The 27,513-nt window shown below is 38.7% G+C and overlaps 1 protein-coding gene across 4 annotated transcripts in view; it reads left to right on the forward strand.

The window, feature by feature from the left end:
* The window catches only part of vps13a (vacuolar protein sorting 13 homolog A), a 345,233-nt gene that overhangs the window by 77,822 nt on the left and 239,898 nt on the right, over positions 1–27,513 (forward strand). For all 4 annotated transcript variants that reach the window (XR_012101939.1, XM_073070330.1, XM_073070344.1 and 1 more), the window contains exons 8-16: positions 1,615–1,674; positions 1,757–1,837; positions 7,255–7,312; positions 8,618–8,745; positions 11,612–11,718; positions 17,146–17,317; positions 21,117–21,179; positions 21,404–21,533; positions 25,714–25,808. Coding sequence is in view for 3 of the 4 variants with exons in the window: in XM_073070330.1 (XP_072926431.1) it covers positions 1,615–1,674; positions 1,757–1,837; positions 7,255–7,312; positions 8,618–8,745; positions 11,612–11,718; positions 17,146–17,317; positions 21,117–21,179; positions 21,404–21,533; positions 25,714–25,808 (894 nt within the window). In the remaining variant the exon portion in view is untranslated. The remainder of the gene's footprint in view (positions 1–1,614; positions 1,675–1,756; positions 1,838–7,254; positions 7,313–8,617; positions 8,746–11,611; positions 11,719–17,145; positions 17,318–21,116; positions 21,180–21,403; positions 21,534–25,713; positions 25,809–27,513) is intronic.

A 27,513-nucleotide genomic window follows, 5' to 3' on the forward strand; every position in this document is an offset into this window, starting at 1 on the left:
TGGTGCTCCCCCCTCCCCCTTCCTTTCTCCCGAGGCCTCCCGTCCCATGATCCTTTCCCTTCTCCAGCTCTGTATCACTTTCACCAATCACCTTTCCAGCTCTTAGCTTCATCCCATCCCCTCTGGTCTTCTCCTATCATTTCGCATTTCCCCCTCCCCTCACTACTTTCAGATCTCTTAGTATCTCTCCTTTCAGTTAGTCCTGACGAAGGGTCTTGGCCTGAAACGTCGACAGTGCTTCTCCCTATAGATGCTGCCTGACCTGCTGTGTTCCACCAGCATTTTGTGTGTGTTATATACAGTATTTGTTTCCTTCTTGGCATCACATTTACATCATAAATACTTGTAAAAGTAAAACTACAACAAACTATATTACATTAAAGTACAACATACAGACAATCTATCTGCACCATCAACTGGCTTTAAATACACTTCACACAAACTATCCAGTAATGCTTTCAATAGCACAAGAAAATAAACTTTATTAACCATCATTATTTTTAACAGAATCAGCGTTAACGTTTTTACTTCAACATATCGATTATCTTATGAACTTACGGCGTTGCTTCTATGATGTTTCTTAGTGCGTAGAATGAAAACTTTTCTCGCGCTGATCCTGCACACAGAAGCCCCCTCCTTCCCGTTTCTCCAAACCGGTATTTACCCACAAGACACGGTGAAACCGGGTGTGACATCATCGCATGCCACGTTACAGACAACAAATTTACTTTCAACAACCTTAACTTTAGAAAATAATTACAAACGAATTACTAAAGCGAAAATGTAATAAAGCTAAACAAATGCCTTAAGGCAACACAGTCTTTTTTTTTTGCTTTATTGTAAAGGGTACCTGGCAGAAATCTTTTGCCGAATCAAGCCAATGACTCATTACATATTTCATTTTCTTATACTTTTTTAAAATCTGTGTGGTTTGAATAAGGGTATCTACCTTCTCAAATACATTGATAGTATTTGCCTCTGAGGAACCACTTATGGTCAAACTTGTTTATTAGGCCATAAAATTTTCCCGAATTCAGTTTAGGAACTAATTTGCAATTATTTTTTATGCATCTTTTAAGTGCAATTATGATGTATTAAAACCATTTTCTTTAGCTTGTTATTCAACTGCTGTTAATGAAATTAATTCTGATCTAACTAAAGTATTGGGTAGAATGATTAATTTTGAATAATCATTTTAAATAGTTTTCAACATATTTTCAGCGGTATTGGAATATTTGCTTTTGAACAAATGCACATTCAATACTTGAAAATGTTGTTCCCTATGTTTGTGCAAACATCTGGAAATAAATATTCCGCCATTTAATCACTGCAATGGTCCTGCAATTTTTTGTTGTACTGAACAGAAATTATCAAATTCTTGCCAAATTACCAAATATAAACTATTAAATTTGTAAGGTTACTTTTCTTGTGTTGCAGATATAATTTAACCTAGTTTAGTGTCTTGTACCAAATGTTGTAAATACTAGAAAATTACTCCCTTTGAAATGCAGCTGGATCTTTGTTTCTGAATAGATATGAAATAGAAGTTAGGACATTTATTATTGCTATTTAATATTTTTCTGTTCCAACCTTTGTTTTAATTTTATATAACAGACTACAGATGAACGATGGAATCCGTGTTTACATGATCAATGTGAGCACGTCTTCAATAAGGTAACAGTAATTGATTTGTAACAAGAAATATTTGGATTTTCATATATTTCTATGTAATTGCATGTTTTCTTTCAAATTTCAGCTTGTCCGATTAGACTACCTCTGTGCATATTGGAATGTCAACACCAAAATGTATTCTTATACCAGTCAGACTGAGGCCTTGGTAAGCTGATTTAATATAATTGATCTAATAATTTTAATCCCTTGTTCTTGCTTCTGAGGTTTACTTTCTCACTTGCATTGGCTCTCACTTTTGCTTCCACTCCTCTTCTAAAATGATGAATGATTATGGTGCAGAACATATTGGCACACAAATCTTTTCTGACGCCGTAGAACAATGAAGCGTAGAAGGAAACCATTTGGCTCATTTTGCCCGAGCTGGCACTTTGATATGGACCTTATTTATTTAGTTTCCTTTGAGGGATTTATCTAATTTTCTTCAGAAAAGTTGTTATAAATTTCTGTTCCCATGTTTTTTAAAATGTCTTTATTTTGTTGTAACTTATTACTCCTTTATTTTAAGAAAAAACCTATTTTGCACTTGTTCTGGTTACCTTGAATGTCTCCTCTGGTGTTTGCCCTTCTGAAGCTGGGAAGTTTCTTGTTCATTCTATCAAAATTATGTATAGTTTTTAGCACATGTATCCAATCTTTAATCTTAGGAGAGCAAGCTCAGCATTCAGCTGAAGTTTAATGTGCTTGTCACAATTCTAATAAGTTTTAATTGCATATTTATACTCTCAACATTGTAAATATTCTCAATTCTATTCCCTATTATATGGAAATCAGTCCTTCTTTCCAAAGTTGATGAATATATTTTGAATTTGCAGAATAAATGTTTACAGTATTTTAACATATTCTAGGCCCTCAAGATTAAGATTCTTTGTAATATTAATATTCTGAATTTTATACAATCTTTATGGCGCAAGAACCTGTCATATTTGCCACTGAGCTCATATTCTTGTGAAGCAATTGGTTCAGTCCCTTTCCCTTTTGTTTTCCCTACAGACTTATAAATTACTTTCCTTTGTGCTTATTCAGTTCCCTTCTAAAAGTCTTAATTGACTATCACTGAGTTTTGGGTCATAGCTACTCTGTATGTATTGTTACGTACCCCGTAACTGGGTGTCAGACCAGCAGAGAAAGAAGAATCCGTTGGAGTCTGGTGGTACCAAAACTAAAGGTGTTTATTAGTAAACTACACAATACAGTATCAAAAATGCAAATATACATATAAAACAAGTTAGCAGTAATAAACTTAAAAGTGTAGGAATAATACATAAGCAATAATAAACAAGCTATCGATGTCTAGGGGTAAATGAATTGTCATAGAAAAGTATAAAGTTCAGTTCAGTTCATACATGCTGAGGTAGTTATGGTTGTGTTGTAATCGTTGGAGAGAGAGAGAGAGAGCGAAAGATTAGGCAGCTGCAGCAGGCAAACCTGTGGCTTTCTTAATCCGTCGTGTCGTTGTGGCCATTCAGTTATGACCCCTCCGTCCTTCAGCTAGACCGTTTTTCTGTGGTGGACTCGTCACTCTGGCATGAGTGGACACACACACAAGTCCCCACCGGCCCTGCTGTAACACTGTGAGCTTTATTGACTGATCTCCTGATTCGGTCTTCGAAACGCCCACCTTTCTGTGGGTTCACAACACTCGGTCACTGTCCACTGGTGTGTCTGAAGGGTGTCTCCCCAGACCTGTCTTTTATCCCTACTAACGGGGTCTCAGCTATCCATCAACTCTGAATGACTGTGTCCATCAAATCAGGCCACTCCTGCTGTCTCCTGTGGAATGTTAACGAGCAAAGTAAAGTCCTTGTAGTGAAGGGTAAATAATCCAGGAAGAGTCAAAATACAATAGATCAACAGTCTCCCTCTCCCTCTTATCTGCAGCAGATGTTCTTGCCTGGGTGTCATCTCCCTCTCTCAGTATCAGCATAGCAACAGCAATAGTTCATAGTTCTCAGGGTGGGGGGGGGAATGGTTAACTCTGCACCCCATTTCCATCAGGTCTGTTCATCACTCATAACAGTACATACCTTGTCTCACTGAGTACTTTGAATCTGTTGGTCCTTGAGCTACAATTAACAATTGCCATTATCTTTCAGATTATCTAATTCTGCTCTGATCTTGTACACCTGTTAAATCCTTTAATCTCCTTTGCTCCAAGCAGAATCCCATTTAGGGAAATGTTTTCACAATCTTCACATCCTTCCTAAAATCAGATGAGTAAAACTGAATGTAATAACTTTCATCACCCAGTGACTATTGTATAAAAATTCAACATAACCTTCCTGTTTTTATACACTTTTAATTATGAAGCCCAGGATTTCATGTATTTTTAGCAAATGATCACTCAGTAAGTCTTGCCACTTTAAAAGGTGCGTACATGTACATTGTACCTAGGCCTCCTTGTTCTTGCTCATCTTTCAGACTGTGTAATTTAGCCTCTATCTGAGTTATTTTGTCACTTCATCCCAATCAGTCAGTCCTTTTGCCATTTATTGCTATCCTCCTGGCTATGTACCACTTCAAGATTGCTGGCATTTGTAAATTTTGAAATAGGGCTCAGTGATTTTATAACTTTTTTTTAAAAGTCAACAGGAGCAACGGTACTGGCATTTATGGCTGGGGAATACCACTATTTACTAATATTTCTTCACAACAAGAGCCATTTAATATGACTGCTTCCTGTCCTTGAGCTAGTTTTTGTTTAAATCAATGTCAACACCAACATTGATTCCATTTTACTAATCCATAGAGACTATTGCTTTCTCCTTTGATTTCCAATTACACACCTAAAATAGTTAAAATTGTTAATAACCTACTGAAACAAAGAGCATAGATGAAGCACCAAATGAGTTCACATCAGTTTTTACTAAAGAAATCTCGAGCAAAGAATTGATATTCCAAATCTACAATTTGTGCCCCTCCAGTTATTGGGGCAAATGAAACAAAGGAAGGAAACTTCTAAAGCCTTGGAACTTAATCTTCATGTTACTGCCATCAGAAAGGAGGTACAGGAGCCTGAAGATTCACACTCAAAATTCAGAATTGGTTTCTTCCCCCCCCCCTCCCAATCAGATTTCTGAGTGGTTCTTAAATGCTACCTGATTTTTCTGTTTTTTTTTTTATTTTTCATTTATTTATTTTGTAATATAAAGTAAGTTTGCTTTTGCATTGTACTGCTACTGTAAAACAACTAGAGACAGTGGTAATGTGTCTGATTCAGTGATTCTATAGAATATGAATTGGTGCCCGAGGACTGAAAAAATGCAAATGTTAAATGCTTGTTCCAAAATACATGTAGGGAGGGATAGATGACGTAACTACAAACTAATCAGTTTGATCTTGCTGGTGGAGAAAGTACTCTGTGCTTGCACACAAGTTACCAAGGACCAATGGGATGAAGAGGTTTCACAGGAGTGACCAAGTATTACTGCACTTGTCTAGGGCTTTAATAAGACTCCCTGAATATTATGTACAGTTTTAATCTTTTTTTAAGAGAAGATTTACTTGCTTTGGAAAATGTAGGAACATTTACTGGACTTGTTGCACAAAGAGTTTGCCTCCAGAGGAGGGATTGAGCTGATTTGTTCCATATTCTATCAAATTCAGAACGATGTGAGGAAATCTTAATGGAAATTTACAAACTGCTTAAAGTAGCTTGCTAGGTGGGTATGATGAAATGAAAAGATAGGAGCTGAATTAGGGCACTTGTCCATCAAGACTGCTTTGCCATTTCATCATGGCTGATTAATTTCTCCCTCAACCCTTCTTCTTCCCATAATTTTTATGATGGGAGAGTGGTTTGAGAATAAGGAAATAGAAGCTTAGGATGTGATGAGAAGTTGCTCCACTCAGAGGGGAGTGAACCATTATAATTCTGCATCAGGGATGATTGAAGAGACTTGGTAATGGAATTCATTCACATCAATGTGATTGGTAGAGTTTTAGTTATTAAGGAGTGCAGCAGGTAAAATGTACTATGGAAGAAGATTAGTAGTTATGGTGTAAATTGCGCAGAAATTTCAAAAGGCTGGGTGACCTACTTCTATTCCCATTTCTTAAATTTTGAATGTCTCCTAATACCCTGATCATGATTATGAAGTTTATAGAAAGTAAGGGGAATGGATGGAAAAAAATGCTAAATTACAGAAAATAATCATGTTGGAAGTTGGTTTCTCAAACTAGAGGAAAACGTACAGTGCTTTCCCAAGTGTAGTATTAGAACCACTGCTGTTGTTAATTTATGTTCATGAGTTGAGTTTGGTTTTACCAGGCACAACTTACAAATGTACAGTTGATTGAAAACTTCAAGATGTGGTGTGGATATTAAATGGTGTCGGGGCTAAAGACTTGTCGAATGTAGGGGTAGGTTGCTAGTGAAATGTAATGGTGAGGAATTTGAACTTGTTATTTTGGCAGAACAAAAAAGGCAAACTAAAGTGGAGAGCATATTTTTAAATAAATAGTTTTGTTAAGTTACAGGGACTAGAATACAGTCAGATCAATGTTGATAAAATTCTGGGTCCATAGTACCGTAGATTTCGCACTACAGAGCGCACCTGATTAAAAGCCGCTGGCTCTAATTTTAGAAATAAAATCAATTTTGTACTCGTACAGGCCGCACCGGATTTTCGGCCGCAGGTGTCCCACGTTGTAATATGAGATATTTACACAGAAAGATATTACATGTGAGGATTTTTTAACTTTTAATTAAATCCATATGGTAACATAAACAAATACATATTGCAAATGCTTTTTTTCGAACCGTGCCTGTAACGCGGCTACTTTTAAATATACGTTGCGTATACTTTTTTACTGAACAACATTCCAATATCTCCTAACGACTGGTAAAAAATATATATACTGCAGCCTACCAGGAAAAGTTATTGATCGCCTTTAACTTAAAAGCAGCGTTCGCTCAGATCTAATGCCGCTCGCGTAATGCGCTCCCCCCCTCCTTCCCGTTTATCGCAAACGGCATTTTTCCCACAAGACGCGGCGAAACCGGGTGTGACGTCATAGCATCTCGCGATGTAGTACAGAAAACAAATATAGTTAAAACACTTCTAACTTTAACTAGAAAATGAATTACTAAGCGAAAATATTATAAACTAAATAACTGCCATAAAGGCAGCACAATGCTTTTCTTCGAGTGTTTTCCATGTTGATGAGGGTGAGTACAAATGACTGATTTACAATAATTTAATTGTGAAAGTGCGCTTGATTTATCGTACAATTTCATTGGACCTCTGTGAACTACTCATCAATTTTATTGATCTACTGTTACGAGGCAAAATGTTTTTGGCGGCATGAAAAAAAATCATGTATTAGCCGCACCGTAGTAAAGGCCGCAGAGTTCAAAGCTGTTCAAAATGTGGGAAAAAAGTAGCGGCTTATAATCCGACATCTACGGTACTTGCCTTATTCCTAATGCAGACTAATTAAACCAGTGGCAATATTATTTAGCTCTATTGGTTCAGGCTTTTTAATGATACCGTTTTCTTCTGATGACATTAGCATCCAGTAGCAATCTTCATTCTGAAATGTAATTTTTAAACTACTTTTCAGGAACTCTTGAAAGGTGGAGTTTCAACAAGTGACTTCATTCCAAGGGAATATGAGTTCAGTAAGTTGCTTGCATTTGAAGCTGTTATGCATTTAACATTCACAATAGTTTGCATGCAGTTTCTGTTTAGATTCTAAAGAGATCCTGTTCTCTTGCCATTAATCACTGGCGACCAGTAACAGGACCAAAACCTATCTCCTGGAAGGTAAGAAGGAAAAAGTTAGATTTTTTTTTCTTTCTCCTCTTGAATTTCAAGTGCATGCGAGGGGGAAGAAGTAATGAGTAGTAATAAATGAAATGTATGATATGGAGATTTGACCAGAGGAATTTGTCTGTTAGATTAGGGGAATTTGTAAGAATGTCCCAACTAAGTTGGCTTCTACCATCATCCCTGGCAGCTAATTCTAGGCACCTACTGCTCTGTTTATATAAAAGAAAAAGCTCCCCAGATATTTCCTTTGATTTTTTTTTGCCTCTTACCTTTCTACCCGCTACTGTTTCTCAGTATATTGCTATAGCCTCTTGTGTATGAATCTTCTACCCTGGGGAAAAGATTCTGACTCTACCTTATTGAAGCTACTCATAATTTAAAAAAATTATAAAAAAACACTTCTCTCAGGTGTCCTCTTAGCCTTTGATGCTCCCGGGAAAAAAAAACAATCCAAGTTTGTTTAACCACGTCTTGTAGGTAGTGTTTAATGGAGGCAGCATCCTGGTAAACCTTTGGAAAGCATTCATCCTTGTAATATTACATGCAGTTCTGGTTGCCCCATTACATGGGCAGCCCAGCTGAAGTTTTATACAGCTGCAGCATTACTTTCAGACTCTTGTACTCAGAGCCATGATCAGTAAATGCAGTCGTGTCCTATGCATTCTGTATGTTTCTACTTTCTGGTGTCTTTGGCTTGGATCCCAAGATCCCTCTCTGCCTTCGTGCTATTAAAGGTCCCTCCGTGAACGATATACATTCCTCTTATATTTACCTCCTAAAGTACACCACCTCACATTTGTCCAGATTAAATTTCATGTGCTATTACTTTTTCCCCTATGTGTAATTGATCTAATTCTTCAGAGAACATGGGAGATTTTGTGTAAACAAGATGACAGGAATTTATTGGGTTCGGCAGCATCTGTGGAGGCAGAGGGGATGGTCAGTCTATGGGGTTGACCCAAAATGTAGGCCATTCCTCTGACTCCAAAGATGCTGTCTGACTCACAGTGTTCCTGCAGTAGTTTGAGTTTGTGCTCCTAATTACTGCAACAGTAATCCCTTGTGTCTACCGTTGACATCAATTTGTCATGTTTTAGGATAATTTGAAAAACAATCTTCTGTGATTTATCATCTCTGTCTTGTTAATATTTTAGTTTTCCAGCCAATATCTGCAAAAGCCAAACTTGAAATGAATCCCCGAGCAGAAGTTGACTTTGCATCACCAAAGGTAAACTTGGAAGTAGACCTCCAAGGTATAACCATTGAACTCAAGAGACCTCAGGTACGAAATGCTGTTAACTAATCACAGAATTAGTATTTTTCCTCTTTAGCAAACTTAATTTCTGTGTACATTGAATCAAGAGGGATTCAGAAAATAATCAAGTTTGTATGTATCTACAGACTCTTGTCAGTTACAGGTTTTGGCCAAGAACCAAATGGAGAACTGGCTTCTGTTATTAATATTTCATTTAAAAAGTTGTGTTAAATTTTAAGGTACATTTTATGATAACAAAGCAAACGTTTTTTGGATAAACCTGAGTATTGCGTGTCATTCTGCCATCATGTCACAGCATCAATGTAATTACCTTGGAGAGGGTATAGAGGAAATTCCAGGATGTGTTACCTAGAATGGTGACACTGAGGATGCTTTGCAGAAGCCAGTGCTTTTTCTGTATCATTAGAACCAAACAGTGTTTCAAGAGTTTGCAGAACACAAGAACGTAAGAAATAAAAGCAGGAGTTATAACAGTTATAAACCTTCCTCATGAGGACATATATGGTATTCTCAATGAGATCACACTGGATTCTGTTATTGATACAAAGTTGAGGAAAGTCAATGGAGAGGTTAGAAAGTGATTTCCCTAAGCAGAGGGGTCAATATCTAGTGGGCAGAGATTTAAAATAATTTGGTAGTGAGTTAAGCAGACTGGGACTATACCAAATTAAAAGCAGAAACAGCATCTTGGATAGGGAAACAGTGGTTACCTTTGGGACCCTTTGTCAGAAAACAATAATAGCTCATCAAGGTAGTGTAGAATTTGGAAAGTGCAATTAAAGGAATTTGATTAATAGGGTTAAAGAAATTGACAGGAACATTTAAGCTCCTTTGTGTAATTTGCCATGTATCATCTGTGTAAAGTTGTATAGCTTTTTGCAGCTATTTTCCAGGGAGTGAAGGAGTGACCTAATGGAGACCTAAGTCATGAGGGTCATAGATAAGGTGGCTGGCTGCTTTCTTTTTCTTATAGCAGGGGAGTCTGTCATGAGAATCCTGAGTTTACTGAGAAGGGAATAGTTTAAAGGAAAGGGTGGGGGTTATTTGGAATAAACTGGCTGAGGAAATAGGTAGGGGTCAGTGCAGTTGCAACATTTAAGACATTGGGGCAGGACAATGTATTGGAATGGCTTAGAATGAAATGGCCTAAATGTAGGCAAATGGGATTGGCTCAGGAAGTCACTTTAGTTAGCAGGGTTGACGTTTGATGAATGTGATGTCAGTGAAAAATGTATTTTAAGAAGGCTTGTGAGGGTTTAATGATTAAAGATTAGCTTTATGTGTCACATGTACATCAAAAGGTGCAGTGAAATATGTTTGCATCAACTCAGTGAAGATTTGATGCAATGGTTGTTGCTGTACTTCTGATTGTAACGTAGCATGCCCATTACTCACTAATCTTAACTGTATGCCTGGAATGTGGGAGGAAATAGGAGCACCCAAGGAACTTCACATGGTCAGGGGAGAATGTACAGACTCCTTACAGACAGCGGCAGAAATTGAATTTAAATAGCAAACATGAGGAAATCTGCAGATGCTGGAAATTCAAGCAACACACACAAAATGCTGGTGGAACGCAGCAGGCCAGGCAGCATCTATAGGGAGAAGCACTTTCGACATTTCGGGCCGAGACCCTTCGTCAGGACTAACTAAAAGGACAGATAGTAAGAGATTTGAAAATAGGAGGGGAAGGGGGAAATGTGAAATGATAGGAGAAAGACCAGAGGGGGTGGGGTGAAGCTGAGAGCTGGAAAGGTGATTGGCAAAAGGGATACAGAGCTGGAGAAGGGAAAGGATCATGGGACGGGAGGCCCAGGGAGAAAGAAAGGGGGAGGGGAGCACCAGGGGGAGATGGAGAACAGGCAGAGTGATAGGCAGAGAGAGAGAAAAAAAGGGGGGCTAATCTAAATATATCAGGGATGGGGTAAGAAGGGGAGGGGGCCATTAATGGAAGTTAGAGAAGTCAGTGTTCATGGCATGTGGCAGGAATTGAACCTCGGTGTTACAACTAGTGCTGTAAAGAGATGCACTAACCACTGCACTACCTCACTAAAAAATTGATGCTTTAACTGGATAGGCTAACTAGAACTAGGGGGTCGCATCTTCATAATAAAGGTTATCCATTTCAGAGAACAGCAGTTAAAAAGAATTCTTAATCTGGAGGATTGTGAATATTTGGATGCGTCTACACAAGGAGGTTTTAGAGAATCGGTTGGTCGTTATATTTCAGACCAAAAAGTACTTCTTGGGGGAATTGAAGGATATAGGGTAGAATACGAAAGTGGTGTCGTGAGAAATGATCATCCATGATATGGAATGACAGAGCAGACATGAGAGGCTGTATTATATTCTCAAATGAGAGGCTGTACTTTGTTCTTAGTTAGCTCAAGAATGGGAGAGGAGATGAGAAAATCATTTTTCATCCAATTTAGAATAGGCTGCTATGAAGAGAAGTGACCTAACAGGGCTGCAGCTGTAAAAATTTGGCTTTTTCAACAGGCACAGATTCAATGTGCTGAATGATCTAGCTCTTTAATTTTGTGTAATTTTGTTGATAGTTGATGGGCAAGTTCCTTCTCTTCCTTTTCATAAATGCATATGTCTGACTTCAATATTGGAATAGCATTTTTAAGATAAACAATGAGTAAATTACAATTAACAAAGAAATAAAGATATTAAAATATCTTGTAAAGTACCTTGTAAACCTGACACTGAACCCAGAAATTATATTGCTGATGTTCATAAGTAACAAGAATATAGGGATTGCACCACAATTAAAATAAAACTTGAATAAAGTACAATTGTACAATAATAACTGGATGATTAAAGATGGCATTTTTATAAAAACAAAACCTTATTTTTCTTTGAACAGTATCTTAGCATCATGGAGCTGCTTGGATCTATTGATATGATGACACGAAATCTACCGTACAGGAAATATAAGCCAAATGTTCCTTGTTGCAGTAATCCTAGTGCATGGTAAATATTTTCATTAAATTTTTTGAGAGCTAGATTATTTTGGAGAGAACTTTCTATGGTGAAGTGCATTGCTCTGGTAATAACTGAAATATGCAAAAAACATAACAGTAGATAATTATACAAATTGTTAAATGGATGGTCACCTTAATTGCTAATTCTGGCTGATTTTCTCATTTGTGTTTCATTGTCTTTATAAAATTGAATGTGAAATGTGCATGGGAAATCTGGCTGCTTTAGTTTACTTTTCAACTGTTGCTGATCAGTGATGGTGGGTAATCTGTATTGATGGTAGAAGGGAGAAGGACTGTAGTGGATGGCTTGCAGTTACTGGTTGGGATTTTGATAGTTGTCTACTTGAGTATTCAATGGACAGCGCATTAAAGGTGCTACGGGGTGAAAGGGGATTGATACTTTGCTGGATGAGGGTAGTTGGTTGGGATTGGTACTCTGGTGGTTTGGGTGGCAACATTAGGATCTGAAGGAACTGCTAAGACCATTACTGGCTTTGAATCTTGCTCCTGAGAAGTCACCTCTAAGTTGGATAAATCTGTCACAAGTTTTGGTATTGGTGTATTATTGTTATATGCACCAAGATACAGCAGAAAAAACTTGCATATTGTTCATTCAGATCAAATCATTACTTAGTGCGATGGGAGAGGGAGGAGAGAGAATGTCCAGGGTGTGTGAGGTTTTTGATTATGCTGGCTATTTTACTGAAGCAGTGAGAAGTATAGACAGAGTTTATCAAGGAGAGGGAGGCTGGTTTCTGTGATGTGCTGAGCCATGTCCAGAGCAGTTGTCATCCAGATAGTCAGAAACATGAGATTCTGCAAATGTTGGAAATTGTGAGCAACACACACAGAGTGCTGGAGGAACTCAGCAAGTCATGTATTTGTGTCCATTGGGCAGAAGATACAACAGCCTAAAAGTGTGTATGACCAGGCTGAAGGAGAGCTTCAATCTTGCTGTCATCAGAAATCTGTACTTTCAACCTCACAATCGAACTTGTAACTATCCTTTACTTTATTATACATCCAAATAGAATGCTTTCTATGGTACATCAATAAAAATTGGTCAGCGTTGATGGTAATTGCTCAGTATGCAATGCAAACCTGTTTCTTCCATAAGCAGATCCTTTAAGTGGTACCCATATGTTTGTTCTATGCTATTGGGCAAAACTCTACACATCAGGCTACTTTTGTATGCCAGGAAATTAAGATGTGTTATCAATGATGTTAGTTGTTATAGAATGTCTGTAATAATATAATTTAGAAACATAGAGAACCTACAGCACAGTACAGGCCCTTCGATCCACAATGCTGTGCCAAACATGTACTTTAGAAATTACCTAGGGTTACCGATTCCCCTCTATTTTTGTAAGCTCCATGCACCTATCCAGGAGTCTCTTAAAAGACCCTATTGTATCCGCCTCCACCACATTCACTTGCAACCCATTCCACGCACTCACCACTCTGAGTTTTACAGGAAAAAACTTGCCCCTGTACCTACTTCCAAGCACCGTAAAACTGTGCCCTATCATGTTAACCATTTCGGCCCTGTGAAGAAGCCTCTGACTATCCACACGATTAATGCCTCGCATTATCTTATACACTTCTCATCCTCTGTCACTCCAAGGAGAAAAAACCAAGTTCACTCAACCTATTCTCATAAGGTATGCTCCCCAATCCAGGCAACATCCTTGTAAATCTCCTCTGCACCCTTTCTATGGTTTCCACATCCTTCCTGTAGAGAGGTGACCAGAACTGAGCACAGTACTCCCAAGTGGGGTCTGACCAGGGTCCTATATAGCTGTAACTTTATCTCTTGGCTCTTAAACTCAATTCCATGGTTGATGAAGGCCAATGCACCATATGCCGCCTTAATCACACAGTCAACTTGTGCAGCAGCTTTGAGTGTCCTGCAGACACAGACCCCAAGATCCCTCTGATCGTCCACACTGCCAGGAGTCTTAACATTAATACTATATTCTGCTATGATATTTGACCAACCAAAATGAACCACTTCATACTTATCTGGGTTGAACTCCATATGCCACTTCTCAGCCCAGTTTTGCATTCTACCAGTATCCCGCTGTAACCTCTGACAGTCCTCCACACCATACACAACACCCCCAACCTTTGTGTCATCAGCACTATCCCATCCCTCCACTTCCTCATCCAAGTCATTTATAAAAATCAAGAAGAGGAGGGGTCTCAGAACAGATCTCTGAGGTACACCAGTGGTCACCGACCTCCATGCAGAATATGATCTGTCTACAGCCACTCTTTGCCTTCTGTGGGCAAACCAATTCTGGATCCACAAAGCAAGGTCAATAAGCCTTACATGGGGTCCTTTATCAAATGTTTTGCTGAAATCCATATACACTACATCTACTGCTCTACCTTCATCAATGTGCTTAGTCACATCTTCAAAAAATTCACTCAGGCTCGTAAGGCACGATCTGCCTTTGAGAAAGCCATGCTGATTATTCCTAATCATATTATGCCTCTGCAAATGTTCATAAATCCTGCCTCTCAGGAACTTCGCCATCAACTTACCAACCACTGAAGTAAGACTCAAAGGTCTGTAATTTCCTGGGTTATCTCTACTCCCCTTCTTGAATAAGTGAACAACATCTGCAACCCTCTAATCCTCTGGAACCTCTTCTGTCCCCATTGATGATGCAAAGATCATTGCTAGAGGCTCAGCAATCCCCTCTCTTGCATCCCACAGTAGCCTGTGGTACATCTCGTCCGGTCCCAGCGACTCATCCAACTTGATGCTTTCCAAAAGATCCATCACATTCTCTTTCTAAATGTCTAAATGCTCAAGTATTTCAGTCCACTGTAAGTCATCCCTACAATCGCCAAGGTCCTTTTCTGTAGTGACTACTGAAGCAAAATATTCATTAAGTACCTCCGGTTCCATATACACTTTTCCACTGTCACACTTGATTGGTCCTATTTTCTCACATCTTATCCTCTTGCTCTTCACATGCTTGTAGAATGCCTTGGTGTTTTCCTTAATCCTGCTTGCCAAGGCCTTCTTATGGCCCCTTCTGGCTCTCCTAATTTCGTTCTTAAGCTCTTTCCTGCTAGCTTTATAATTTTCTAGATCTCTATCATTACCTGGTTTGTTGAACCTTTCGTAAGCTTTTTTTTCTTGACTAGATTTTCAACAGCCTTTGTGCACCAGGGTTCCTGTGCCCTACCATCCTTTCCCTGTCTCATTGGAATGTACCTATGCAGTATTCCACACAAATATCCCTTGAACACTTGCCACATTTCTGCTGTACATTTCCCTCAAAACATTTGTTTCCAATTTATGCTTCCAAGTCCTTTCTGATAGCTTCATATTTTCCCTTACTCCAATTAAACACTTTCCTAACTTGTCTGTTCCTATCCCTCTCCAATGCTCTGGTGAAGGAGGTAGAATTGTGATCACTATCTCCCAAATGCTCTCCTACTGAGAGATCTGACGCCTGACCAGGTTCATTTCCTAATACGAGAACAAATACAGCCTCTCCACTTGTAGGCTTATCTACATGTTGTGTCAGGAAACTTTCCTGAACACACCTAACAAACTCCACCCAATCTAAACTCCTTGTTCTAGGGAGATGTGAATCCATATTTGGGAAATTAAAATCTCCCACCACGACAACCTGTTATTATTGCATCCTTCCAGAATCTGTCTTCCTATTTGCTCCTCAATGTCCCTGTTACTATTGGGTGGTCTATATATTAAAAAAAACACCCTGTTTCTAACTTCCACCCACGGAGACTCAGTAGACATTCCCTCCATGACTTTCTCCTTTTCTGCAGCCGTGACACTATGTCTGATCAGCAGTGCCACACACCCACTTCCTTTGCCTCCCTCCCTGTCCTTTCTGAAATATCGAAAGCCTGGCATTCTAAGTAGCCATTCCTGCCCCTGAGCCATCCAAGTCTTCTAATGACCACAACATCATAACTCCATGTACTGATCCACGCCCTAAGCTCATCCGCTTTGTTCATGATACTTGCATTAAAATAGACACATCTCAAACCATCAGTCTGAGTGTATCCCTTCTCTAGCACCTGCCTATTCTCCCTCTCACACTGTGTACAAGCTTTCTCGATTTGTGAACTTTCCTCCGTCTCTTCAGTTTGGTTCCCACCCCCCCAGCAATTCTAGTTTAATCTCTCCTTAATAGCATTAACAAACTTCCCTGCCAAGATATTGGTCCCACTTGGATTCAAATGCAACCTGTCCTTTTTGTACGGGTCAAGCTTGCCTCAAGATAGGTCCCAATGATCCAGAAATCTGAATCCCTGCCCCCTGCTCCAATCCCTCAGCCATGCATTTATCCTCTACCTCAGTCTATTCCTATACTCACTATTGCGTGGCATAGGCACTAATCCCAAGGTTACTCCTCAACTGTTTCTCAACTTCCTTCCTAACTCACTGTAGTCTGTTTTCAGGACCTCTTCCCTTTCCCTACCTATGTCGTTGGTACCAATATGTACCGCGACCGCTGGTTGTTCACCTTCCCACTTCAGGATATCAGAGAGGATCAGAAACATCCTGGACCCTGGCAGCTGGGAGGCAAACTACCATCTGTGTTTCTTTCCTGCATGCACAGAATTACCTGTAGAATTAACTATAGACTCCCCTATTACTGCTACCATCCTCTTCCTTTCCCTACCCTTCTGAGCAACAGAGCCAGATTCTGTGCCAGAGGCACTGCTACTGTTGCTTCCTCCAGGTAGATAATTTCCCCCCCCAGTAGTACTCAAAACAGGAATACTTACTGTTAAGGGGGACAGCCACAGGGATACTCTTGGTATCTGATCCTTGCGCTTCCCTCTCCTGACTGTTACCCACTTTAACTGTCTCCCGAGGCCCCAGTGTGACTACTTGCCTAGAGCTCCTCTCTATCATTTTCTTATTTGCCCTGACCAGACGAAGGTCATCGAGCTGCATCTCCAGTTCCCTAACCCGGTCCCTAAGGAGCTGCAGCTCAGTGCACCTGGTGCAAATGTGGCTGTCTGGGAGTCTCCCAGATATCCCACATCTGACGACCAGTACAGAATACTGGCCTCACAGACATACTTCCTATTCCTATTCTTTACAAGTAACTTACCTCACCTTGACCCGTTATCGCCGAAACTCCATTTAGCCAAAGCCCTCCTATTCAGACTCCCTCTACCTTTGCCCGCTCTATGAAGCTGTCTTCTTTTTAAATTCTTCCTGCTGGCTTAACTCGTTGATGTCCACGTGCCTGTGCAGTTGTGCCTCGATTTTTTTTTGAGACGTAACCTGGAATTTAACATTGTGACATTTTGGCTCATTCTTCTATCCTTTATCTGAGTGTTTGCATTGAATAGATGTAAACTACCTATGTATTTTTTCTGAAAGCTTTTTTTTGTATTGCCTTTGTCTTAATAGGTGGACATATGCTATAAATAGTGTATTGAAAGAGAACATAAAGCCTAGGCTTGAAGGATGGTCTTGGAAACACATTCGAATGCACCGGCTAAAAATCAAAAATTACAGACAGCTCTACAAATCAAGGATTATATCCAGGAAACCAGATGAAGAACTTATCAGCACACTTGAGGTTGTGTGGTATTTGTATTTAATATTTAAAACAATATATATTAATTTGAATTTGGATATGCCTCATTATGGTAAATAAGCATAATTCCTTTCTACCTGGACTCTTTGGGGCAGGTATGAGCACCCATTGTAATTATGCTGTGATATTATTTAGTTAACCTAAAATTAAAGCATTGGGAGCCACTATAATGGATTGTTTGAATATAGTATAGCATTTGATCTCTATAAACTTCTCACTTAATGTCCTTTGCAAATGTATTTCTCAGAACATTGGATCTGATTTAGAATGTGAAAGCACTGAAAGCCATTTGGTGCATTGTACCTGTGCTGGCTTTTTGAGTGCTTTTATTTATTCATTTTCTTTTAGCTATCCCCCGACGTCCATTTATTTATTATATTCCTGATGAAAGTTTTTATTGAATCTACTTTCATCATTCTTGTAAATGATAACTTTAAGTACATATATAGAACATCATCTCTGTTAAAATAACACCCAAATGCTGAATAAACTCCACAAGTCAGGCAGCGTCTATAGAGGGGAAAGTGAAACCAAATGACATGGGTGACGCCAATGCCTTCCATTCTTGATTTCACTGTCAAAACATGGAGGAACCTTCACAAACTCCACAGACCCCCCCCCCCCCCCCCCCACCAAATGATTGTGATTTGTGCCTTTCGAGACCTACGTGAAAGCATCCTTCAGGAGGGTAAACCCTTGGGAAGGATCCTGCCCAGATGGGGGTATCTGGCCAAGTACTAAAGATCAGTGCTGATCAAGTGGCTGGAGTTCACTGAGATTTTTAACCTCTCACTTCGGCAGTTTGAAGTACCTGTCTGCTTCAAGCAGGCTTCAGTTATTCTGGTGCCAAAGAAGAACGTGATAACATCTCTCAATGACTATCGTCTAGTAGTACTTGTATCCTCTATTATGAAGTGCTTTGAGAAGTTGGTGATGAAACTTGTCAACTCCTGCCTGAGAAGAAGCTTGGATCCACTCCAGTTCGCCTACCATCACAGCAAGTCCACACCAGATGCCATATCATTGGCTCTTCACTCAACCCTGGAACATCTGGACAGAAAAGATGCATAAATCAGGATGTGCCTTATCTGTTACATACCTCATGGGTATCTTGTGGCTGTCTCATGACCATGATGTAATTGAGTATCTGGTGAGCATGATGTGATGGTGGGGTGATGTATTTTCCTGCCAGTGTGAGGTCACATGATGTAATTTCCCCAGCGGTGTGAGGTCATGTGATGACCTGTTCCAACAGGTATAAAATGGGGAAAGCCTGCTGTGATGCAGGAGTTTTTCTTGGGACGTCGTTTAAGTTGTCCGTTATTCCATTATGCTGCGTATTTGGTTTCATGATGCAGTTTTGTTTTAAAGTGGAGTTTTAATTCTTACTGTAAGGTACATTGTCGTTGTGCCGGCAGTTTTGAAAATCACTACCAGTTATGTGTGATGTATCTTCGATTTAATTTTAAAGTCTAAGTATTGGAGAGTGAAGATTTACTGAAGTACGGAAACCTGAAGGATTGAGTAAAGTTGGTGTCGTCGGCAGTTTAATACAGGATCGACCTTACTGGATCTTTGTTCAAGAAATAGTAACCTGCATCCAGGATAACCCCTGTCTTGTAAGGGCAGAAAGGGTTAGGGCAGTGTTATTCGTTAAGGAAACTGTCAGTTCCTTCAGGCCGTTTTTATTTCCTTCATCGTGAATCCTTCAGGCAAAGCATATTTTAGCTGGGATCAGCAGTAACGTCACGTCGTCGAGGAATTTGTTACTTCAGGAAAGTCTCTCCTAATTGACTGTATAAATCATTTGGACTTCCGCATTTATCACTTTAAGAACTGTGTTCACATTTGTCGCTTTAAGAACTGTTTGAATTGCCGTATAGCAGTTAACTTCCGGTTAAGTTAGTCGTTTGTTTACTTTTCCTTTTTATTGAGCAGAGTTTAAATAAATGTTTATTTGTTTATTTTTTAAAAACTTGTCTCAATTCTATATTCATTGTTGCCATATCGTAACATCAACTACAGCTTGGCAGTCAATGCTGTTGTTCCTTCAAAATGAATCAATAAGCTTCAAGACCTTGGCCTCAATACCTCCTTTTGCAATTGGATCCTTGATTTCCTCACTCACAGACCCCAGTCAGTTCTGATTGGCGACAACATCTCCACAATCTCTATCACCACAAGGCTGTGTGCTTAGCCCCCTGCTCTACTTGCTTTATACTGACGACTGTAAGGTGAAGTACAACTCCAATGCCATATTTAAGTTTGTTGATGACACCTCAGCTGTTGGCTGAATCAAAGGTGGTGATGAACAGCAAATAAGAGGGAGACAGAAAATCTGGCTGAGTGGTGCCACAACAACAGTCTCTCCGTCAATGTTAACAAGACCAAGGAGCTGATTATTGAGTTCAGGAGGAGGAAACCAGAAGTTGAAGGATCAGAGGAGGAGAAATTCAGCAACTTTACATTCCTGTTATAATTTTAGAGGATCTATCCTGGGCCCAGCAGGTTTGTGCCATTATGAAGAAAGCATGACAGTGACTTTACTTCCTTAGATGTTTGCAAAGATTCAGGATGATATCCAAAACAAAGTTGTATAGATGTGTGGAGGAGAGTAGATTGATTGGTTGCATCACGGCCTGGTATAGAAACACCAAAATACCTTTGAATGGAAAATCCTGCAAGAAGTGGTGGATGCAGCCCAGTCCTTCACATGTGAAGCCCTCCCTACAATTGAGCATGTCTACACGGAGCACTGTCACAGGAAAGCAGATCCATCGTCAAGGATCCCCAGCAGCCAGGCATGCTGTCTTCTCGCTGCTGCCATCAGGAAGAAGGTCCAGGAGCCTCAGCACGCATACCACCAGGTTCAGAAACAGTTTATTACCCCTCAACCATGAGGTTCTTGAACCAGAGGGGTTAACTTCACTTAACTTTACTCGCCCCATCTCTGAACTGTTCCCACATCTGATGGATTCACTTTGAAGGATTACTCATCTCACGTTCTCTATTTATTGCTTGTTTGTTTGTTCAGTTTGTTGTCTTTTGCACATTGATGTCAGTCCTGTTGAGTGCGGTTTTACACTGATTCTATTGTGTTTCTGGATTTACTGTGTATGCCCGCAAGAAAATACATCTAAAGGTTGTATGGTGACATACATGTACTTTGATAATAAATTTATTTTGTCATTTGAATTTTGAACAGTTGATATTTCAGGCTGAGAATCTTCGGGACCTGAAATGTTGACTGTTTTTCCCCCCCTCACTAAATGCTGTCTGACTTGTATTCCTCCAGCATTTTGTGTGTGTTGTTCAAGTTTTCCAGTTTCTGTGGAATCTCTTGTGTTGAGATCTACCCTTCTAAAACTGATTTGGATTACTGTTGGAACACGGAGCATAGAATAGTACAGCACAGGAACAGGCGCTTCGACCCACAATGTTTTGCTGAAACACTTAACACAGTAATCAAGTTATGGTATTTTTCTTGCCAGGACCCAGTATAGTTTGACCATGGCCTAATTTATATCTATTATATTGAATGTATTAGAGGAGACAGGATTTCATTATAATTACTTCTGAACCCATAACTTAATAAGCCATAAAATTTGGATACTGAAGACTCAATCAGCCCTTTTCCCTCTACAGATAGTGTCTGACCTCTTGAGTTTCTTCAGCAGCTCATTTTTTGACCCTAAGCCACAAGAAGTTTGTAGATTGTTGTTTATTATGAAAGTCCTAATGTTAGTATCTGAACTACTTCAATACTTTTCCTTTCTCACAGGAGCTTGAAAAAGAGCTGGATTTGTTCAATATTACACTTGCAAGACAACAGGCAGAAGTGGAGGTATTTAGAATCTAAATTCTTCAAAAATAAAGAATGGTTCTCTATTTGATAATAGAAAAGTTATTTAATAAAGTGAACATAATTAAGCATAGAAATGTAATTGTTTCACCTGAAACACAAATCTGCTTTGCATAGTTGATCATGCAAAGCAATGTTGGTAAGTGTAAAGTTTGCTGTTTTGTGTACAACAATTTAAAAATAAATGTTATTAAATTTTGTCCTAGGCAATGAAAGCAGGGTATAAGATTTACAGACCTGGTACAAAGGTTGAGGAAGATGACTCTGGTGGATGGTTTGCTTGGGCTTGGAGCTGGGCAGCAGGCAAAGAGGAGAAACCACGGGATTCAAAATCTGGTACAAATTCAGTTTTCCTTGTTGAAATTATTTTTAATTTAATTGTGACAAATAAAAATAATGATGGTAAATTGACTTGTTGGTTTTGAATGTTGAACGTTGTTGAAATCTGAGGTAAGTGAGGCAGGAAAGCCTGGGAGCAGTGGGTGAAGGCCAAAAAATGTGTTGTGTGGGATGTAAGTGATATACTTCCTACATGAATGTAATTTTAACGTGAGTATCCTAGACTATTTTGTCTATTACATTTTTGCCTCTGAAATTAGTGATTGATTCTTCATCTCAGTGGTTGGTGCCCAAGATCATATCTGTTGTTTTTTCATGTGTTTCTGCGCTTTCTCACCTTGTATCCAAAATCATATAAACCTCTGTTGATCTCACCTTGATCTATCCTATGCCACCTTGCTCTTCATTTCGGCATTTTGAAGGGACTACTTTTTCTGTAATGATTCAGTCCACTCTTGTGCCACAAGTAATATCTATTCATTTTCTTTTATGCAACTGTAGGTGACAGTTAATCTTAACATTTCCTCCTCTTGCACATATTAATGATATTGCCAAGTGACACAGCAGTTTACTTGTACCTCATTCAGTTTTGTGTGCAGTATTTAGAGCTCATAATGCTGTTTCATCTTACACTTGGGAGACTAACTTCAATTGACAAGTTTGCAGAAAGTCTCCATTTAATTCATATGACTAACTCCGATCTTTTTTTCCCTTGCCATTTTAACATTTTTGCCCCCTTTTTGATGGATAGCATCTTGGTTTCTCCATTTAAACCAATTGTTTGCTCTTCCTCTTCCCTGGCCTTTTCTGCTTAATTCATTAGATGTTTGTAAAGTAAAAACTCACGTTCTGCTAAAAGTTCACCATCCTTCAACATTACTTATTTCTAACATAGCAAATGCTATTTTAGGTGCAAATATTTCTTTAATTTCAGTATCCATTGTTAATCTTGTCATTCCGTTTTATGTGATTTTGCTTCTTTAAATAAGACCATGAGACATAGGAGCAATATAAGGCTTTTTGGCCAATCGAATCTGCTCTGTTCTTCCACCTTGGCCGTTTTATTATCTCTCTCGATCCCACTAGTTTACTTTCTCTGCATAACCTTTTATGCTCTTACTAATCAAGAACCTATCAACCTCACCTTTAAATATACACAATGATTTGGTCTCCATAACTGTCTCAGGCAATGAATTCCACAGATTCACCACCTCTGATGGAAGAAATTCCTCCTCATCTGTGTTCCAAAGGGATGTTCCTGTATTCTGAGCCTGTGTCCCTCTGATTCTAGACTCCCCCCACTGTAGGAAACATACTTTTCACATCCATTCTATCTAATAAGGATGGTCTTGAAATTCCTTCCCAATATTCCCTTAAAATATGAGTGCTATCTCCAAAATGTTGGCACTTCAATAACTTAAAGCAGGCTTCAATCATGCCTATGTAATCAAGAAGAACATGGTAACCTGCCTCAATGACTTGCATCCACTGTGATGAAGTGTTTTGAGAATTTGGTCGTGAAGCACCTCAAGATCTGCCTGAGGAGTGACTTGGATCTGCTGTCACACCAGGTCAACAACAAGTGCATTTCCTTGGTTCTTCATTCAGCTCTAGAACACTTGGACAGTGGGGATGCATACATTTGGATGCCTTTGTTTACAGCTCAGTATTCAACTCTATCATCCCCATAAAACTAATCAATAAACTCCTAAGCATTGATACCTTCTTGTGCAACTGGATCCTCGATTTCCTCACTTGCAGACCCCAGTCAGTATTGATCAGTAACAACACCTCCACAATTCCATCAGCACAGGTGCACCACAAGGCTGTGTGCTTATCCCTCACTCTTCTCACTATATACTTAAAACTGTGAGGTTAAGTGACAGCACCAATGGTATATTTAAATTTTCTGCTAATGGTAATAACTATTTATATAGCACCTTTCATATATGTAAGGCTCAAAGTGTGTTACATAGCTTGTAAAAATAAATCAATGTCATAAAAAAGAGACAAAATAGTGTAAGTACAGACAAACTTTATATAGAATAAAACTTAAATTAATATGCAAAGTTATATAAATATAATCAACATCAACAGGATTAAGTAATTCTATAAGTAGGCCAAATTTTAAAAAAGTAGGTTTTTAGAAGTGATGATACCGATGTTGTTGGCCAAATCAAAGGTAGTGACAAATGGGCATTTTGGAGGGAGATTGAAAATCTTGTTGAATAGTGCCACTGCACCAACCTCTCACTCAATGTCATTAAACCCAAGAGCTGATTATTGACTACAGAAGGAAGAAACCAGAGGTCCATGATACAGTCCTTGTTAGGGGATCTGAGAAGGAGAGGATCAGCAATTTTATATTCCTTGGCAGTATCAGTTCAGAGAATCTGTCCTGGGACAGATGTAAGTGCCATTACAAAGTAAGAACAACAGTTGCTCTACTGGCATAGAAGTTTGCATAGGTTCAGCTTATCATTCAAAATTTTGATAAATTTCTGTAGATGCAGAGTGGAGACTATCCTGTCTGATTGCAGCACGGGCTGGTGTGGAAACACCAATGTCCAACAATGGAAACATTCCTGTATTCAGGACCAGAGGACACAGCCTTAAAATAGAAGGACATCCCTTAAGAACAGGGATGAGGAATTTCTTTAGGTAGAGGGTGATGAATCTTGAATTAATTGCTGCAGATGGCTGTAGAAGACAAGTCATTAGGTATATTTAAAGCGAAGGTTAATAGGTTCTTAATTAGTAAGGGTGCAGAAGGTTATGGGGAGAAGGCAGGAGAATCATGTTGAGAGGAAAAATAAATCAACAATGATTGAATTGCGGAGCAACTCAAGTGGTCCCATTTCTGCTCCCCTATGTTTTATGGTCTTATGATTGTCCAGACCTTTCTGCATGCATGCATAGATTATTTTATCCTGAGAATATGAATAGAATTAATAAATTAAAGTTCAAATTTTAAAGTAAACTTATTATTTGTATGTCACCATATGCAGCCCTGAGATTTACTTTCTTGCAAGCATTCACAGTAAATACAATAAAAGAAAATAATAATAAATAAACAGTAAATATCAAGTACATTAGATGAAGAGTCTTTGAAATTGAGTCCATAGGTTGTGGGAATAGTTCATTATTGGGGTGAGTAAAGTTTTCTTCTCTGTTCAAGACCCCAATGATGAAAGGCTAATAATTCACAGTAAATACAAAGAATCACAATAAAATGAATGAGAAACCCACACAAGATGGACAAAGTTTAAAGTAAATTTATTATCAAAGTACATATATGTGACCATATACAACCCTTCACTTCATTTCCTTGTGAGCAGATTAAATAAATTTATAGAATAATAACCATAATAGAATCAATGAAAGACCGATCAACTTTACCAGAGTAAGAAAATGACGAATTTTCCAAATGCAAAAGGAAAGAAATAATAATAAAAAATAAATAAGCAATAAATATTGAGATCATGAGATGGAGAATCCTTAAAAGTAAATCTTTTAGTTGTGTGAACATTTCAGTGATGGGTAAGTGAAGTTGAGTGAAGTTTTCCCCTTTGGTTCAAGAGCCTGATGGTTGAGAGGTAATAACTGTTTCTGAACCTGGTGGTGTGGGTCCTGAGGCTCTTTTACCTCCTTCCTGATGATAGAAGTGAGAAGAGAGCATGGCCTGGATGATGAGGGTCCTTGATAATGGATGCAGCTTTCCTACTACAACACACCATGTAAATGTGCTTAGTGGTGGAGAGTAATGGTCTAGGCTGTATCTACTATTTTCCCTTCCAAAGGCATTGGTGTTTCCATGCCAGGCCCTGATGTAAATATACCTTCCACCGTACATCTTTTGAAATTTGTTAAAATTTTAGATGACTTGCCTAATCTTCGCAAACCTCTAATGAAGCTGAGGTGCTACCTTGCCTTCTTTGTAATGGCACTTGCATGCTGAACCAAGGACTGGTCCACTGAAGTGATATCATAAAGGAATTTAAAGTTGCTGACCCTCTCCACCTCTGATCCTCTAAGGACTGGCTCATAGACCTCTGATTTCCTCCTTCTGTAATCAGTAATGAGCTGTCAAGTTATGTAGTTTTATTCCTTTTTTACTGAAATAGCAACCTTGCAGAATGATGTACTATGTATAATTCTTCCAAATGTTTATTTTCAGGAATTGACTTATTGATGACACCTGAAGAGAAATCTAAACTCTATACTGCAATTGGATATAGTGAAGCTGCAGTGGATCCTACAATGCCAAAAAGGGTAAGTATTATATATTTTGGAATTCAATTTGCTATAGTTTCTGAAACAAAACTGCACTTAAAGAAATACTACCAAAATTACCTAACCATTGCAGATTCAGAAAAGACATTTGACCTTGCACTTGATAACTGCACATTTTCGGATATCTTGCTCAAGGTTAGTTACAGAAGCAGATGTAAAACAAAATCTCCTTTGTTTGCTATAACAATTCAGCTAACACAATGTTGGAGGAAACGAAGCAGTGTAACTTGTCTGTTGGGATTAAATATGATTTTTGGGGACATCACACAAAGAAGTACATTTGTAATAAAATCATCTTGGCTTAAAATTTGGTAGTGTTTTATATTTATATATAACTGCTGAGAGCTGCAATTGATGTGTTTTCAAAAGCATAAATAGATTATGTTGTATCAATGAATGTGTCAAATATAATCATCAGGCTTCTGCCATTTGTGTTGGATAATTTTAGTTGTTAGACCATATGACATGTCCTGTCAAGCTGGTGTAATTCTACACTGTGCCTAAGCAGAAGGACAAAGCTCATGCCAATACTTTTGAATTGGATTATTGTTCGTAAAAGATTCGCTTGGAGAATAACTCATTTGTGTCAACTGAAAGCTACAGTGATTGTGGAACTTGTTTGTTTGAGTCTTTTGAGGTAAAGACTTCCTACTTTTTTCCCTCGAAGACACAGGTGATTTTACAGTGCTCAACTTGGCCTTCACAACGAGGAGTGAGAAGTAATCTTTTGAAGAATAAATAAAAGAATAAATATACTAAACCACTAGGTTCTCTTATCTATGTTGTGATTTTGAACTTAAGGAAATTCTAGTAAATTTATCATTTAGGATTTTCTTTTCAGTCATGTTCAATATAAGCTTATTATCAAAGTACATATATGTCACCCTATACAACCTTGAGATTCATTTTCTTGGGGCATACACAGTAAATCCAAGAAACAGTAGAATCAATGAAAGACTGCACCCAATAGGATGGACAACAACCAATGTGGGGGGGGGGGGGGGGGGAAGAGACAACAAACTGCCAAATCAGAAAGAAAGAGAATTATTAAATAATAAATAAGCAATAAATATTGAGAACATGAGATGAGTTCTTGAAAGAGAGTCAATATTATTATATTCTGGTATCTTCCTTATGAATGTAATGAGGCTAAATAGTCTATAGTTCATTACTTTCCTCCTTATCTTAAATAGTGAGGTTGCATGTGTGATCTTCCAGTCTGTGGGAACTGTTATAGAATATAGGATATTTTGTCAAATGTTTAACAGTGCTATCTCCATTGTCAACTCTATCAAGAACTTTGGATGCACTGACTAATGAAGATTGATATTCTGGATAATATGTCTATAGCAGTGCAAAAATTTGATTACTTGAAATCACTTCACATTTGAATATTTTGTAGCTTTGGCCTCTTGGAATAAATTATACAATGGAGGGGGATTCCAGTGAGCTTGATATAGAGGTACGAGGGATGATTGATAAGTTTGTGGCCTAAGGTAGAAGGAGTCAATTTTAGAAAACCTAGCACATTTATTTTTCCTACATTTACACACTTAGTCCAGCGGTGGTGGAGCATATGGATCCCTTCTTTGTTGAAGTTGGCGTCTTGGACCACCAGAAGTGGTCCACAGCATGGGGTGATTGATCAGTTCGTGGCCTAAAGTAGAAGGAAATGAGTTATTAA

Source organism: Hemitrygon akajei, chromosome 2 (assembly GCF_048418815.1).
Source record: "Hemitrygon akajei chromosome 2, sHemAka1.3, whole genome shotgun sequence".
NCBI classification, from domain to species: Eukaryota; Metazoa; Chordata; class Chondrichthyes; order Myliobatiformes; family Dasyatidae; genus Hemitrygon; species Hemitrygon akajei.